Raw genomic sequence first — 18,418 nt, 5'->3', positions numbered from 1 at the left:
GATAGCCATTGGCTTTTGGTAGGCATGAAGCATTCTGTTCCATGTCAGCTAAGGTTTATGAAAAGCTGCTCCAGTGTTTACAGGAGTGTGGCTTTTAAAAGAGCAGGAAGAGTGGAATAGAAAAAGAATTGCATACAAACTGCATATTGACCAAATATTAGAAATCTGCACAGATACAATTTGCAGAATTCATCTAGTAGTAGAACTTGAAAAGTGGATGAGCACAGAAATGCTCTTGTTGGAATGCTCCCTTCTAGTGCAGCATTTTTATCTTAATGAGTTGATGAGCAATATTGTCATTGTGCATGTTTTGGGAAATGCAGGAGAGATTCAAAGGATAAAAGATCATGGTTGGTCTTAACATGCTTCTTAATGCTTTTGATGCATGATAAACTTCTTAGGACTGTGTTATTAAGTTCCATTGCAGTGCAGTCTTAATCATGGAAATATACAAGAAAAAACTTGCATATTAAAGATCTCTGTCAAGATCTTTATATTCTCTGTAAAATATCACATCAGATATTCCCATTCAATTCCCATTTTAACAGAATATTTTGCATAATCTTATCGAGGAAAAAAAAAAAGAAATCTTTAATTCTGTTAATACCGCTCTTTCGACAAAAGATTTGGAAGCACCCACCCTCCAAAGTTTTGCGTTTTCACAAACACAAAACACAAAAACACTTCAAGAAGTGCTTCAGGTTTTTGTAATGTTTGCCTTGTAATTTAAGTGATTGTTTCCTTTCTCATTCATGGTCAGTAGTTCATGGAGGGAGAACACTATCAGTAAATGTTGTCTGGCTTGAGACTAATGGCTGCAAGTCATCTTGGTGATGTTTTAATTTTTAATACTGAAGTCCTAAGCTTGACTTAAGGTATTGGTGAGCTTGGCCTTTGCAAAATAAAGCTGGTAATGTAAAAGCCATTACTTGCCAACTGTGTGTGTGCATGTGGATACACGCACACACACACACTCATACACACACACAGAGTCATACACACATACACACACTCATTCTCAGACACACACATGATACCAAGGAAGTACATTGACCCTAAAGGTCAGTGCCATCTGACATAAGATACCTCAGTCACAGATACCTCACTTTGGGAATTCTTGCTTTTGCTGAAATAGGCAGTGAGTTTAATAACCATTTACGGGTGAATATGGGAGCTCCCCCAAAAAGTGCATTGTTTCCAGAGGTTATCTGTTGTTACTGCTTTTCACTTTAGCTTGTGTTTGACCTTCTTCTGGTCACCTAGTAACAAGTTATTTTAAAGAGAGAAGGAAATATATGGGAAATTTTTAGACTGTGCAGATCATGATGCTGAAAATAAGGTAAAGAAGATTCAAGAGCTGTGGGAGTCACGGTCTGTGTTTATTTTGTGTACTCTAATACTTTTCAGTTTTAAAGCCCTGTGGTTTTCCCTGTCTAACGGAATATACTGTGTAGGTTTTTTCAGATTCTAAGTAGCAAAATTAGGATTGAGATTCATTGAGCTGATCCCTTTGACTTGTCAGGCCAAACTCTAAAGATTTTTTGACTGTTCTGTTGACTGGTTGAAAGACCATTTTGGTAACTTAGAACAGTCATTTAATCTTCCCTTGTTCCTGTATCTGAAAAGTGGGTGTGAACTTATGTTTGTAAAGTGCTTCCAATCTAGAACTGAGAAATGCTACACAGGCTATTGTGACTCTTTCTGTTGCTTATGGTATGGGCCAGTAACTTCTATTACTTTTTAACAAGCCACTAATTTTTAGTGTAACTGCTTTGTAATCAGCACAGTGTAATCAATACATGTTGAAATTATTAAATGTAGCATTAATGAATCTACTGTATAAAAGTATGTTTTAATAACATTCCATTCCAAGCAAGTGTAGATGGTTTTATGGTAGTTTGCCTAAAGCTGAAAGCTCACCATTATTTGAAGAATTGGTACTAAACTTTGATCAGAAAGTGCAGTTTGTCAAACAGCTTTATTACAGCATGTGAGGGTAGATTTGACAGTAGGTATATGATTCAGAAACAACTTTTAGCAAAACACAGGTGTATTTTACCTTATAGGGGTTGCTGATGAATCTTAGCTTGTTTTAGAAGTGGGACTTCGTACTCAAGTCTGCCCTTGTGCAGTGTGTTAGTCATACAAGGATGCAGAATTTAAAAATTTGTAGGTCAACACTTAAAAGTGAAGCAGAATCCAGCAACATAAAATGAGTAGGACAAGCATAGCAACCATTATTGCTGAAAGTCTGAGGTGTAATGTGTCACCTGAAGATGATTACTTCTGTTTTAGAGATGAACAAATTTTGTGTCTAGAAAACATGCTTCCACACAGTAGCAGAGATTAAATTGGTGGTTTTTTGTTTGTGTAAAAAGTAGCAGTATAGATTGTGGTTTCTAATATGACTCAGGGAGGTGTAAGACTGAAATAGCTTACCTACAGCAAGTTATTGATTTAATTAGACATATAAGTAATACATAGAAAATCTGTAAATTGAGAAATTGGTCGGTTTCATAGACCTGAAGTTAAGGGGGATAGAGAGGTGCAAATGATAGGAAAACCTTTGAGTGAATTGATAAAACTGGATAAAACATGGAGAAAATTAACTCAAAGACAAGTTCATGCCTTTTCTTCCATCCTCCTAACTGACATGGAAGCTATCCACTTTACATCAAATTTGGCTGCAGGCATTGCAAAGAAAATGAATTATTTTGTTCAAGAATATGATTAGCTGACTGCTTGGGGGATTTCCTTGTTCTTACAAATGACTAGGTTAATCTCTTGGACACCAAAGTGTCCACATAAGGCCAATTACTGGAAACCAGTAGAGGTAGCAACCAATAGGTAGTGACTTTTTAGACAGCAGATTCCACCTACAATCTCATACCCATAGGAATTTCATGGCAACTTTTGGGAACCTCAGTGTAGAGTAATACTATTGATGCAATTTGAAACAATCTCCTGTCCCATTTTTAGTAGTTAAAATTAGCTGTTATCTAATGGTAATTGAACTTGAGAAGTTTCCAGGAGGTTAGCAGTGGATGTTTTCTGAGTGCCAAATGCTGAGTGATGCCTTGGACGTACTGATGACTTAGTTCAAGTGCTGATCCAAGCTTCTGACTCCCTGAGAAAAGCCTGACAATGCATCTGTCTTCCTCCCATCAGCAATGCCTAAATGCATTGCAGGTATTTCTGTTGGGTATAACACTGATGAGGCTAACTGCAAATAAATATCCTCAAATAAGATTAAAATTAACTATTTACCAAAGGGTACTTGCTGCTAATTGAGTACTTAAGCAGCACGCTGCAGTACCATCTGGGAGTCCAAATTCAGAAAATTATGTGGGATCCTAGATTTCACACTGAGTTTACTGAAGAAATAGCATATGTAGCATCTGGGGAGGAGATCCCAAAAGAATGAGCAACAGTCTCAGAAGAGTAGAGTTACATAACTACTCTTTATAAATACAATTTAGATGGCAATGATGGTAAAAGGCAATTTAGAAGCAAGAAGTCCTTGCTGGTGAGCACTGTGCGAACTCAAACTGAAAAGGTTTTCAGAAGAGCAAAGATCAAAGTTCAGATAAGCATTTCAGACTGAAAACTGCCATTGTCCTCTTGTAATCCACATATTAAAAAAAAATCATCCCTATTAATTTATTCTAAGTCTGATGAGTATATTTTTATGAAAACAGGATATTTCAGGTGCTGGGGAAGCAACACTGCAGCTCTTCCAGCAGCCTGAATGTGTGCTAACAAGCTGCACAGAACTCACTAGTGTAAATCAACAGCATTCATAGTTGTTCAGATGATGTCTATTTGCTTGAAGTTCACTTGAAATGCATCTGTTACTTCACTTGATACTCACTGTCAAGATGAATATTTGTACCTAGGAGCCCAAACCTGTATCCCAGGAGAGCCCTCGCTGTTCAATGCAAAGCTATACTCGAATGTATCCAAAATGGCAAGTCTTGTACTGCCCTTATTAACCAACAAATGGGGCAAACTGGAGAATCTCTTCTAGCCCCAGCCCCTACTTTGAGTGAAATATCAATTTGGTATTAGTACTTAACTCTTATTGAACTTTAGGCATATACATAAATCCCATTGATTGCAATTACCTGGATGGATTTATTACTTATTTGTACTATGAAGATAATTAATTGCCTTCAGAGGAGATTTGACCCTGTATGTAAAGTGCTTTACATTAATAAATCTGAGATGACTAGCCATGCAAAGTCATTACAACCTTTCAGAGCAAAGAGAAAAGGAAGCAGCTAATGCAGATGTAGCTTGTAGTGTTGGTGCTAAGACTGTCAATGCTTTCTGTAATAGAACCGGTTTGTCTGGCTGATTTAAAAATTAATCTGAATTCTATAAGAAGCTGCCTCGAGCTGCTTACTGAGTAGTAATGGGGAGGTTGGTTGGGGGGATGGTAGAAGGAGTCCCTTGGAAAGCATCTCTGAAAAGCTATTGGTAACATTTTTTTTTTCTCAAAAACATAGTATGTTAAGAAACACGTTCCATGTTTGGGAGTTTAGTGAGGAGCTATGCCTGAAGGCAAAAAATTACTTCTTCCTAGCAATTAGTCCCTATTGCAAAAAAGTTTCCTTTGCTATTAGTTACTAACAAATCCCATAGTACAGCAATTTTAACTAAGTAGTAGAGGGTAGGTTACACCCACAAATGCAGACCAACTCTTGAGACGACCCAGGTAAGTGGTGTGGTTACACCTTCACAGAAGAGACATGCAAAGGCAGATAATAACAGCTGCCTGGGCAGCCTGAAACATGGTATCTCTAATTAGTCCTTAACTTGCAACTGGAGTGTTGTTTTAATGCAAAGAAAGGCTGCTTGTGTACATCTTTAAAAGCTGTGAAAACAGACTTCAGGAGCCCCACAGCCTACACAGGGATCATCAGAGGGCCAGGATCTTTAAGTGGTAGAGGCTTGCATCATATATCTAAAGTTAGTACATATTCATTTATATGATGGATCTACTTTACAAGGAGACTTGACACTGTGACTTTCAAGTTCATGTGTGCTCTCATTTTGAATAGATTATTCGATGAGGATTAGTTGACAATGAAGACATAAGTTAGAGGAAAGCATTTTGTTAATCTTTGTTTTACTAAGAACAGATTTAAGGTAAAGCTGTTCAAGTGCAGTTCCACAGAGGAACCAAGCCAAAATATTGAGCAGAGGATCAATGACAAACAGCTAAGGCATAATGCAGATGATTTTTTTTTTTATTATTTATTTTTTTTAACATCTGGTATTTTCTGTCCTACCTTTAAGTAGCAAGGATGCAGTAAGTGGCTTGAAGAGTGAATTGGCAGGAGAAGAAATTAAAATTCCTTAAGTGGAATCTGTATGTAGCCTCAGCAAAGATTGCAATTTAGGAGGAAATTACCCAGCAAACTTGGAAGCAAAATGTATTAAATCTCCAAAAGTAGTTATCAGAAGCTTTTACAGAAGAAATATGAAATGGCAGATAAGACATCACTCCTTGACACATCATAAGTAAAAATTTGTAAGTTACTAGTGCACTGCCTATGTTTTCAGGAACTTGATTCCTCATACTAGTTTTAATACAAGGAGTATTATTGCAATTGGAAAAAAGATTGTGCTGTTGGCATTCAGTAAATACTGTCTTCCAGGAGACCAATGCCATTTGTTTGTAGAGAAGGTATTCTCTCAGTTGTTGGTGTAGAAGAATTTTTTTTTTTTTTTTTTTTTTAATTATTATGGTGAAAATAATTTGTCCTCTTTTAGCAAAAGGTTGGAAGAGAAGTCGCTGTGACTGTTAGGGAAGATAGCTCTAAGGACAGATGTGTTGGAAATAGTCCAATGGCCACTTTATTTTCAGTTTACTGTTTGTGTTGCAGAAGCTGAAATATGAAGTCATATGATAGACTGGTTACAAAAAGTTAAGGAGTTTGAGTTTATAATTTAATTGATAAAACTAACTTGCATTCCATGAAATTAATCCAACAAGAGGGAGACCCAAACACAGTAATATTGTGGAATGAAAAAGCTTTCTCCTTCCAGTCAGTTGTTCACTAAACCTGTCTGCCTATATATCCAGTTACCCCAGATTTCTGTTATGACTGCAGAGCAGAAAAAAATCAGCTTTGCAATAAGAAAAAGGCTTACTTTACCTGTTCTTAATTTTGACATAAACAGTGTCTGCAGTATTCACACTAAAATGGATGAAGATCTACTCAAATCTGTATTCAGACAGTGCTCATTAGGATCTAATATTATTATCCAAGTTTGTTGTTAAAACACTTTAAAACTGGGAGTATAAGAAAGCTTAATGGAAAACTGCATTTTGAAATTGACTCAAGATGTTCTAGAAGAATTAAATCTCCTTTGAAATAAAAATAGGCTTAGCTGCAAACCTGCCTGTTTGCCCGCTCCCGGAAGTGATTCATGTGAATTAGGACATGTGTAGGAGTCACAGTCGGGAGGTTTTCATGTTAAGGCGTATTTGCAGTACTGTTGCAAAGTAGCTCTGGACAGGAGGGTCACTCTTAATTCTCAAGTATGATGTTCTAGTTCTGTTTAATCTGTAACTTCATAGAACAGTGTCACATGGGTTGGGGGGAGTGGTTTGTCTGTTTTCTTCCTGGTTTTTTTTTGCATGCTTATATCTTACCTTTAATTCACAGATTGTCCTAGCACTCCTGATACTCCAAATAGCGATCCTCGGTTTTCTACAAACAACAGATTGATGGCCTTAAAGAAGCAGTTAGATATAGAACTGAAGGTAAAACAGGGAGCAGAAAATATGATACAGATGTACTCAAACGGCTCCTCAAAGGTAAGGCTTTAGAATGCTTAAAGATCATTAAATGAATGTGGGTTTTCACATTGCTGTAATGTGACTGTACAATGTATAAACAGTATGCAACTCTAGTATTTTTAGTTTGGGCTATATTTTTATTAAACAGTTGCGTCAAATCTGCTACAAATTACTGTAACATTTTTTGTTGTGGTTTGATATCCACTGAGGTGATTGTTTTATTGGTTTGTGCAGATGCAGTTCAACCTAAATAATAAATCCGGCTTACTAAATTTAGTACATCTAGTAATCTTTGACCATGTGGGATTCGCTTAGCAGCAAAGCTTGGTAGGACTGACTGGTATCTGGTGTTTTTCCTAGCTCCACTCAAAAAAAAAAAGATCCATTAGTTTAACATTGTAAATTATCATTGTAGATAATAATTACAACAAAGGCAGCATTGCCTGTATTGAACTTGTCATCTAGTTGTAGTTAGCAGTAAAAAGGTCTGTGCCAAATGCTTCAGTAGGATGTATAGTATTCTGATAGAGATGCCATAATCTGCATTGATGCATATACACATAAAATACACATTGAAATAATTTCTTTTCGTGGAAGTGTGGTAATCTAGAGGTAGCAACTGATAGAATAAAATGAAATTAAAAATTAAGCCACACCTATTATTATATCTGAATTTTAAATACTTGCACTCACTCTCTCTTGATAGCACCAGAATTTTTCCAAGGAGGTGGAGGGAAAGTGTTTGCTAACCTCTAAATGGCATTGACTTATTACATATTCTTTTCTGTATAATAAAATTCATCATACTCTAAGGATCCCTTAAGTGAAAGACAATCCAAACTTCAGAAATTAAAGAAAACAAAAAAATGAAAAAGTCAACAAAACCAAATCCAGAAAATAACAAAAAAAAAAACCCCAACAACACATTTTGTTGTGTATGAGGCAGTCATAGTTCTCAAATGAGAAAAAAGAGAGGGAAAGATCTTCTACTTACCTGCTTCTTCACCTTTCATTCATTACTCATAAGTTGTTCTTTTCAATTACTTTTACTAAGTCATTAAGGAGATTAATTTTCAGACTAAGGGGAAACACAAGAGTAGATCTAACAAATAGTGTGTAGTAGCTTGGTTAAATATATTTGTGTCCAGACAGCAGTAAACAAAATCAAAATGTTTTAAGGTCTTAGCTGAGCCAACACCCATCTGGGTCAGTGAACTTAATAAAAGGAAGTGTTTGGCTAGAAGAGTAGGAATCCAGGAATTACATTGCTACCCCTTATTTTACTTATTGATTTTAACCATAAAGTGTTGGAAAGGAACTTCATGTTTTGGACTGAATTTGGGCTAGGTGTTGGTGGAGAGGCAGATTACTCTGTGCCTGCCTACTGTATGACTGCCTTATTCCTGGAAAAATTAGCAGGGAGCACTGCATTCTCCCAGAAAATAGGTTTAAACTCAGTGGACCAGAGGTGCCATCAAGTTCCTTCTGTCCCAGGTAGCCTTATCTGCAAGTGACCTGTAATGTACTAGCTGGGGGCAAATAGGAGAAATATCTGGAGTGCACATTATGACTAAAGTCCTGGGAATGCTGTCCATCCACCACAGTCCCTCAGCTCCTGGAAACCCTTGGAGTCTGCATCCTCTGGGGCCATGTACTTAACATCAGGTACACTTAAAACTAATAATTAGCTGACCCAAATGGATCAAAAGACATAGATTAATTAGGTTTCTAATAAACCCTTGGTAAGTAACCTTATAACAGGCTGAAAAACTTAACTAAACACTCAGGCTGTAATATTAAACATTGTTAGCAGGCTTTGATCAGACTAGGTAGAGAAGATAAATTCTGGTTTGCTTTAGATTGAGGCATGTAATTAAAATCTATGATTGAATCTTGTATCTGCGATTGGTAAATGCTTAAATGAGCCAACCAGATTGGGGCTATATAGTAACTGGGCTGAGAGCAAGCTGGAAAGCACAAAAGCATTGCCAGCCACTTCAGAAAACAGGATGGAAATGGTGGGTATTCATTCTCTTTTTTTTTTCTCTTTTTTTTTTCTTTTTTTTTCTGCTCAGTACTGAGTTAGTTTGGCAACTTTGAACCGTAGGCTTGGGCATGCTGATTATGTTTTAAAAAGCAGAGCTTAAAAGAATCCAAGCATCTGGATGGTGTGGACAAAATGGGCAGAAAATCTCAAGTTTGAATCCAATCCCATTAATCTGGTAGTTCTTTAAAAAGTAGTCATAGGACCGTCTTTAACCATATAAACTCATGTGTGACCTTTCTTCAAGTGTACTATATGATCTAATTTCAAATATGTTGTATTATTTTGATACCTAAATTTAATGGAGGGAGGTTATAATCTGTTTTCTAAAAATGAAAAAGCAGTCTGTTAATAAAGCCATCATCTCAAGGGAAGCTTTTCCATTTGTATTTTACTTGGTTCAGTAACATTCAGCTCAACCTCTTTGGACTTTAACATTTCTGAGATAACGATCATCTTTCCTTGGATGTGTGTAGGTTCTCTGAAATCCCATGACAGCTTTGCAGATCAGTTTTACAGGCACTGTCAGTTCTTCTGTACTCAGAAGATGCATTGAAATACTTTGTATTCAGCCTCCAACACTAAGAGAGCTGCTGAGCATTACACATACATTTTGATTCTGAGGATGTGATGCTCTGTCTCTTTAAAACGTAAGGCTATCTCTGTAATGCTGGATTGCCTCCACTCTGCACATTGAAGGGCTAATGTTGGTCCTAAGCAAGCAAATCCATTCCAGTAAGAGACTGTGAGGGATAATCAAGAGCAGAAAGATCAAAAATAAGATAAAAGTGAAAATACAGACAAAGAAACACTTCCAGCATATTTATACGTCAGAATGGATGGATCAGATGCATGGATAAGGTTTAATACAGGATTTTAGGGTGACTTGTAGTCTGTTTCTTAAATCCTGTACTCTGCTAAAGTCAGTGATTATTCCAAAATTTCACATCTGTATTTTAGAAAGTATTGATTTAGGGAAGTCAGTGTGATCATTAATTGGATAGGTAACATGGAATCTTAAAATACGAAATCTATGCTGTTTCCCTGATGAAATGTTGATTAATACTAAAACTTAAAATTGAGAGTTGTGAAACCACAGGATGCAGAGGGGGGACAGTTTCTTTCCATGAAACCAAAGTCTTTTTATGTGTAGATCTTGGTGTATCTACCCTGCAGAACATAGGGCAGCATTAAAATATCTGAATAAGTAATAGATGAAAGTGCAAGGTCATAGAGGAGCTCTGTGAAGGTAAATTTCTCAGCATATGGATTTTTCCTATAGTATGCTTCATGGTGCCGGTATTTCCAGCTCTGGGATCTGAACTTCGCTGCAGTTCTTTCTCTTGGTTATGGCAAGGGGAAGAATTTAATTTCTTTAACTTCTTAAATAGTTGATAACTTCATTATGAAATTAAAAATACAATTATTAACTATGTCCATGCGAAAGTAACTTATTAATGAGGTTGTAGACTGGCTACAAAAACGAGTTAACCAAAATCCCCTTTGGGCTGTAACAAGCGTGGTACATATCTGCCCTGACTGCTGTTAATTACTGTGATAGATTGGTACTGCATGGACAGGGAAAATACACTGCCTTAATTTTCTTATATCTTGGTTTTGTTGTTGCTCTTACTACAAGTCAGATCACCTTTAAGCTGTCTGGTAATTCCCAGAACATAGAGAGAGAGCCACGTGGCAGCCATAGAAGTTTATGAAAGTTCATCTTTAGGAATGTTCTCTTCTAAACAGCTTCTTATGACACTGCTTTTGAAAATGAAACTTGATTATCTTAGTTTATTTAGATTAAAATGTACTGCACTGTACTTAGGTTGCTGATGAAATAGCTAATGAAGTAGCCCTTGTTTGTTCCATATTATTAATGCAAAAAATCTTCAACTTTCATTTGTTCAGAAAAATGTACTGCAGATTTAATGTGCTGTGTAAGCAACATCATATTTCTAGTTTCAATATTGCTAATCAGCTCAAGTTAAATAATACAACTACTTTTATGTGAGCTTAGTCTGGCAAACTTGTCTATTACAAGAGTGTTTTATCATACTCAAAGTAAATTTGAGACATTCTACATAGTTTTGAAGGTATTTTGCACTTAATATCTTCTCCTTTCTTTATTATCAGATTACAAAATATTAATCTACACATGTAATGTTTCTAGATCATACCTCCTTTACTCACCTTGAAGTACATACAGTTTCCCTGGGAGTGGCTTACAGTCTTTAATCAACCAATGCCTCTGTCCTAACTTAACTGCCACTAATATCCTAATGTGGTTAGTTTGCCTAATGCTATACTAAATGAAATGCATAGATTTAGTTCTTGTTCCTAAGTATGTGTGTTTTGAAACTTTCAGTGTGTCTTGTTCCATGAAGAAGTTTATGATTTCAACTTGTCTGTTTGTTTTAATAGGATCGAAAACTTCTTGCCACAGCTCAGCAGATGCTTCAGGACAGCAAGACAAAAATTGAAGTTATAAGGATGCAGATTCTTCAGGCAGTCCAGACCAACGAATTGGCTTTTGATAATGGTGATGGTGTAGAAAGGAAATATGAATCATTAATGTCAGAATGCCATATAGATATATACCCATATGCACACAGATTTACCGTAAATTTCTAATAGGAACGATTGATAATAGCTTGCATGGACCAAAACTAATCAGAGACTAGGCAAAACTTTGTGTGTCTTGGGGTGCCAAAAACATGATGTGAAGGAAAATACCTTCATTGTAATGAAGAGAAGTACCATCTCTCTTTATCATCCTTCTTATACCTTATGCCGTCCATTTTTGCTTTGTGGTCTACCTTCTCCCTTCGTGCATGCTTTCTTTTATCTTTATAATTTGTGATTTTTTTTTAAAGCATATAATCTTTATATTATGATGCTAAAAAAAAAAATCTGATGCCAGTACAAGGGCTGCTTGTCATACTTTAATAGACTGACCTTATTATTTGTAGTGGTAGGACAGATGGAGGAGAATTTTTCGTGGTTTTATAGGTATTTAGGCTAGATTGAGGGCTAAACAGCTACACTTAAAGCAACAAAAAAAGTGTTATTAAAATGACCTGGCTTGAAATACTCATGCTGCATTTCAGAGGTATTTTTGAACTTGCATTTCATTGAAAATCTTCATATAATTAAAAAAAAATTACTCCTGAGCTCTAATAGCATGAGTGTGCTAGAAATTTACAGGCATATGGGTATATCTCTAGATCTTGAACTTTGTGTGCATTTCTGAATATTGACATTGTATGACAATGCTTGTGGTCAGGGCCTGGATATATCCTAGATAATGAAAAATGTGTGTGTGTTTTGTTTTGTGGTGCGTGAAGTGTTTGGTTTCTGTGTTTGTTTCTCCACACCACTTTTTAACACCCCATTTTAGCACATGGATTATGTATATTATGTTTGTTTCAAAGAAAAAGAAATTCAAGCTAGAAAGGGCTTTCAAATGTTTTTTTGTGTTCCTACTACTCTTAGTGCTTTAAACAGAGAGGAATATGTTCAGGAAATGTTCTGTTTAGGACATGTAAGCACTGTAAGATGTGGACATTAGAATGGCAAAGGCAGTGTATGGAATCTCTCACATTTATTTCTCTGTGCTGGCAGGAGCCAGATTCCATGGGATTTCAAATGAAGCAGGGGAATTACCAGAAACTGATCAGGGATCTACTTGGCTACAGAGCAGTGTAAAAGATAAATACTCTCAGTGTAGTTCAGAAGCGTTGAAGTCCCAAAACTTCCTTGCCAGTTGAATATTTGAGATATTTCAGTTTTGTCCCTTAACTGCCCTGAAGACATATTATTTTTTTCACATCTTCCAGCAATTCTAGCTTTTCAGGAAGTAGAAGCTGTTTATTTAATTGAGGCCCTGATCAGTTATTTCTTCATTCAAATGCAGATGCTTAAAATATCACTTTTTATTTTTATGATGTACATCAAGGTTCTCTTTGAGCTGCCAAATATGTGTCTCTCCTGGTTTTTTTCCTTTTTCTTCTCCCCTCTGTTTAGATGGAGGAGGGGTTAATATAAAAGAAATTAAACCTGGTTGTTATCTTCAATGAAGGTTGTTTGTTTATATCTCTTTGCAGCAAAACCTGTGATAAGCCCTCTTGAACTCCGAATGGAAGAATTACGGCATCATTTTAGGATAGAGTATGCTGTAGCAGAAGGTGCAAAAAATGTGATGAAATTACTTGGATCTGGGAAAGTTACCGACAGAAAGGCACTTTCAGAAGTAATTTGTCATTACAATTTCTGATACTTTATTTTAAAGGATCTTTAAGGAAAAAAAATTGAACTATTTCAAATTTCTTTTTATTTTAAAAAGGCGCAAGCAAGATTTAATGAATCAAGCCAGAAGCTGGACCTCTTGAAGTATTCACTGGAACAGAGATTGAATGAACTTCCTAAAAACCATCCCAAAAGCAGTATTATTATAGAAGAGCTTTCATTAGTCTCTTCACCCACATTAAGTCCTCGTCAGAGTGTAATCTCTACTCAAAACCAGTATAGTACACTGTCCAAACCAGCAGCTTTAACAGGTATGATTTAAAGAGCTTTTTTGTTTTTAACTTTTTTATCTTAATTAATGGTTTAAAACAAGCCTTTAATGCCAGATATACTCTTACTGGACATATTTAATTGTTGTTCTTTTACTAGACAAAGGCATTTAGAGTTTCCAAGTGTCTATACACTGCAAAAAATGCAGAGAAGTTTTCTTTGATTTATTTGTTGACCTTTTTATAATGTTATTGAAAATGTGACACTCTGGCCTTAAATAGCTGCCTATGGAGTGATATTGCTAGCATTTACCGAACGCCTTTCATCTTGAGATTATCAAGTGTTTATCATCAAGGTGGATAAGTATTGTTATCCCCATTTTAGAGATAGAAAAACTAAGTTTCAGAAGGGCTCAGTGAGTTGCCCTGATCATACAACAAGTAGATGACAGAGCTGGAGATAGGCACCCAGCTTTTCTCCCAGTTCCTGTTTTACCCACTGGACCTCACTGGATTCCTGGGAGGTGAGATTTATATTACCAAATCATCCGTTTTATTTGTAATCCAAAGAAGGATGTAGCAAACATACATGAAGCCATGGGAGACTCTTGTTTGTTGGTGTCAACTGTTTTCCTTGCAAATAAGACTTTTTTTTAAGAGACTTAGCCTCGTGTGAGGAACCAGTACATTTATTTATAAATGTGACTTAGGAATGTCTCATAGTTTGGATTCACCTGGAATTGTCTGTCATTGAAAGTAAGGTTTCAACAGATGAACGATACTTTAACAAAGGTCTTGAACATTTGCCTCACAGTGTTCTTAAAGAAAAACATGGTTTTGACTGCTTGGGGGTATGTTGCTGTTATAAATTTATTTAGTCAGTGGTCTAGAATTCTTAGAACAGATAGGTTTGATTTTATGTTTTGTTTCCTGGCACATTTTGTAACTATTAAGCCTATTATTAACAGAGTGAGTTTATTACAGAAAAATCTTACTATCTATTACTCAGTATATATATGTAGTACTGAAACAGAATTTAAGTTTGAAGTACTGTGGGGTTATATTTTCAAACAAAAAGAGGAACTCTTCAGCTAAATAATAATAATAATAATAATAATAATAATAATAATAATAATAATAATAATATGATGGAGCAAGTCTATTTCTCATGCACTGTGGTTTACCAGGACCTCAACCGAGAGTCCCTGTAAAGCTCTGTGGTAAGAAGAACTTTTTTCATCAAATGAAATCTCAAATGATCAGTGACTGTAGGCAGGAAGTATCATTCATGCATTGGGTTTAAAACAGCTTCCTTTTTTTTTTCTGTTTTCTGTAACACATAATCAAGGGTCAATACCTTATAGTGACAGTTTCTCTTTAAACATGATTTATTGATACATATGAAAATTTTTAACTAGAAATTGACAATGCTACATGCTTGTGAAGTTCTTAATAGTTTCACTTTCATATTGCCTACACAAGGAGCTTTTATATTGAGATGGATTTAAATGAACAGTGTCTCTGTGTTTTGCCTCTAATGCTTTGTGAGAAATAGAGTAGTGCTTCTATCATACATCTTAAAGTGCATCAGCATAACTTTCTGATTTGCATCCATTCCTTATACAGGAGTATAGCTTTTCTGCTTAATAATATCTTTTTTTTTTCTAAACAGAGTTTGGGAATGAAGTATTCTTTTACCTTTTAACCTGTTTCGGAAGCCAATAGCATCTCTTTGTCTTCATAGCCTAATGCTTAGCTGTCACTTACGGCTGTTAGCTTCCTACAGGTTGGGATTTCTTCTTAGACTGGTTTCTTGCTGTCTGTTCTGTGGGCTATGATGTTGCCAGATCATTTTTAGGTTAAGTCTGACTGAAGTTTCTGTTACAAAAGAGTACTTTTAAGTTTCATGGTTAAGTACCTTTGCAATCAAAAGAATACTGCATTTCAGAGCTACATTTCTAGCTGACGCTGATTATGAACTGGCTAATTTCACCACTTTTAGTAGCTGATTTAATCAGTCAGTGGTGTCACAGTTCTATTGATGTTATCTTGTACAGGATGAAGCCAGCCTACCGTTCTTGTAACTATCTGTGGTGTTTAGATGTTTTTGTGCTGCTGGAGGAAACTCTTCAATTTGAACATCACTCTCTATACCTCATTTGGTTAAAGATGTAGAAGATTTGGAAGAATAGCTTATTGAAGAGCAGCTTCTTGTCTCAGCTTTTATAAATCCAAAATCAGTCAAATTAAAACAATTGAATTATTTTAAATTGCTCTTAACAAAAATTTGACTTTAGCATGCAGCAGACAAATGTGATTTCTAGTGTGTGATTTCTTATACAAATCTGTAGTCTCAATAGTTTGTTAATTTTATCCAGTATTAACTAGTTATATAAAACTCATTAAAAATTGTTATTGCTCCGTTTGCAAGATTCATTGTTTTAATAAGAAACTTGACATTTGTCAGTATTAAAAAACGATATTGTTTACAACTTGAACCCAAGTCAGTTAGGTTCCCAGGTGAAGAAAACGGAGTCTTTTGAGACACAGAACAAAATCTTATTTTGTATTATATTGGTGAACTGTTGCTCTTTTCTAGAGGGTTGAGTCCCACATAGTTGACTTTTGGTACTTTTATTTTCAATATATATGTGTGTCCTGGATTTGTCTCTTGATTTCATCTGATCTTTCTGTTATACCCTGTGGGAGTCAGAATGTGAGCTATTGCCATCAATCAGTCATTAGTCATTCACTTGGTCTACTTAAGAGCAGAAATCTTTCATAAATCATTGTCCATCTTCTTCTAGGTACCCTGGAAGTGAGGCTCATGGGCTGCCAAGATATTTTGGAAAATGTCCCAGGTCGATCAAAAGCCACATCGATTACATTACCTGGTTGGAGTCCAAATGAAGCCAGATCATCTTTCATAAGCAGACCCAGTAAAAGTAAAAGTGGGAGTGGTAGAAACCTTCTGAAAACTGATGACTTGTCCAGTTCAGTATACCCTTACTTCTCTTATTTTTATGCATTAGCTTTTATTTAAATTTTCATGGGTAGGATGTGTTCTGTAATTTAAAATATTAAATTGATTCAAAGCTTTATACTTGAAATATTTCTTCACCTGTTAAGCTGTTAACAAAAGCTAAAGCACAACCACACTATTATGCCTATAAGAACCAATTAAATATGAGATTACATTTCTAAGGGAAATTTACTGGAGATTTTTTTGTTTGTGGAAAATCCTCTTAAAGATTTAAGCTGAGTTTCTGTACTTTACTTACAGATGAAGTCTGTGCTGTACTGAAGCTGGATAACACCGTGGTTGGTCAAACTAGCTGGAAACCGATTTCCAATCAGTCATGGGATCAGAAATTTACACTGGAACTAGACAGGGTAAAAATGTGGCCTGATTTCATTGGCAGCTCTAGTTAATTCTTGTATTAGTTTAATGTTGCTTTTTCCCCCCTGTTGCTGTCATTGTGTTCAAATTCCACAAGTGCAGTATTCCCACTTTTACTAGAATGAGCTCCCTGGGCTTAGGCTGTCGTGCTGCGCCAGCATTCTAGAAATCTTACCTTTTCTGACTTAAAAGCTGATGTAATATTTTTGCCAAGATCTAACCCTTAGTGGGTTTTCAGAAGTGGGAGATGGGAGGGATGGTGCTTACCTTTTTATTTGGAGCATCAACTTTCAATTATTTATCAGTAAAGTGTGATAGCCGATCAGTTTGGATGTTTTGGTAAAACCACGTAATAGAATTTTTATAGTGTTTCGAAGTGTTCTCATGCAAAGCTGGTCAGTTTTTCAGGAATAATAAATTCATTAATAGTTCTTTCTTATAACTTTAAATGTTACTTGGAGGGCACAAGTATTGAATTGATACTTTTGAAGTACAGTTTATGTTAAAGAGATTTAATCAAGTATTTTTTTTAGATACCTGATAGTCCTAGTATTTTAAGATACAAGTTTGGTTTTTTTTTTCTGTCTGTGTTAAATATAGGCTGAAAATTAAACTATATTTTAGGAGCTTAAATGTTATCACTAGTACATGCTTACTCTGGTACGTGTTCCCACATGAGAAAAAATAAAAGCCACTTCCCTGTTTTTGCTTTTTCCCCACTGAGCCCCAATCCACATTCCCTCCATCTAGGAAGGAAGCAATTTTAGAATTTCAGGTAGAGAAATTCTCTAGAGTTATGGAGTAGTGCAGAAAAAAACCAAGCAGCTGTGGAGCTCTGAAGCCTCAATTATTCTCAGATTAAGACTAGAACTACTTGGTGTAGTAGCAGCTGCTGCCAGCCTCATGTGTCATGGGCTCTATTTAAGAACTCAGGTTTTGGTGCCAGAAAAGGACTTTCCTTCTGCTGTTCCTGGCCACATACCCTGAGACTGGCTCAGCAGGTCAGAGCGTGGTGCCAGTAACACCACAGTGTGGCTTCAATCCCCATATGGGTCATTCACTCAAGAGTTGGACTTGATGGTCCATGCAGGTCCCTTCCAACTCAGAATATTTTGTGAATCCTTATGTGCTTGAAATGCACAATCCAAGCCCCGTTATTTTTTAATCTGGTGCTTCTTCTTGACTTTTACTTTTTTTAAAACCTATCATAGCTATGGTAGACAGTAAATTGATGGATCATGATGGAATTGAGGTAGTTATATACAGTGGTGCTGTTACATTGCAGGATTCACATGTATTGCAGGATTCTTCACTTCTGGGAAAGGTTTTTGTAACACACATGTAAGACACTCTAAGAATACCTGAAGCACATCAGCAAGATACAGGAGCAGTTTCTGGTTGTTTAGAGTTTTTGGTCCCTCTTTATGATCATGTTACAAAAGGCATATGCATTTCTAGAGATACTCTGTAGGGGTTTGCATCGTTGTGTGTATGCAGGTACTAAAATGTCTGCAGGCATGAAATGAAGTTGGTACTTGTGAAAAATATGGAAACTACCAAAACTGAGGTTTCTAAGCACAAGTTAAACTTTGTTGTCAGAGCTTAAGCTAAAACATCTTGAACAAGCAGTGTGGTTAGACTGACCC

General features: G+C 36.0%; 1 protein-coding gene across 3 annotated transcripts in view; it reads left to right on the top strand.

Moving 5' to 3' along the window:
- PKN2 (protein kinase N2) overlaps positions 1-18,418 on the top strand; it is a 55,213-nt gene that overhangs the window by 25,403 nt on the left and 11,392 nt on the right. For all 3 annotated transcript variants that reach the window (XM_058842393.1, XM_058842392.1, XM_058842394.1), the window contains 6 exons: positions 6,678-6,829; positions 11,280-11,397; positions 12,962-13,107; positions 13,201-13,414; positions 16,180-16,365; positions 16,656-16,765. In XM_058842393.1, coding sequence (XP_058698376.1) covers positions 6,678-6,829; positions 11,280-11,397; positions 12,962-13,107; positions 13,201-13,414; positions 16,180-16,365; positions 16,656-16,765 — 926 coding nt within the window. The remainder of the gene's footprint in view (positions 1-6,677; positions 6,830-11,279; positions 11,398-12,961; positions 13,108-13,200; positions 13,415-16,179; positions 16,366-16,655; positions 16,766-18,418) is intronic.

This window comes from Poecile atricapillus, chromosome 7 (genome assembly GCF_030490865.1).
Source record: "Poecile atricapillus isolate bPoeAtr1 chromosome 7, bPoeAtr1.hap1, whole genome shotgun sequence".
In the NCBI taxonomy this organism is placed as follows: domain Eukaryota; kingdom Metazoa; phylum Chordata; class Aves; order Passeriformes; family Paridae; genus Poecile; species Poecile atricapillus.
The sequence above is the reverse complement of the archived record's forward strand: the minus strand, read 5'-3'. Positions and strand labels throughout refer to the sequence as shown.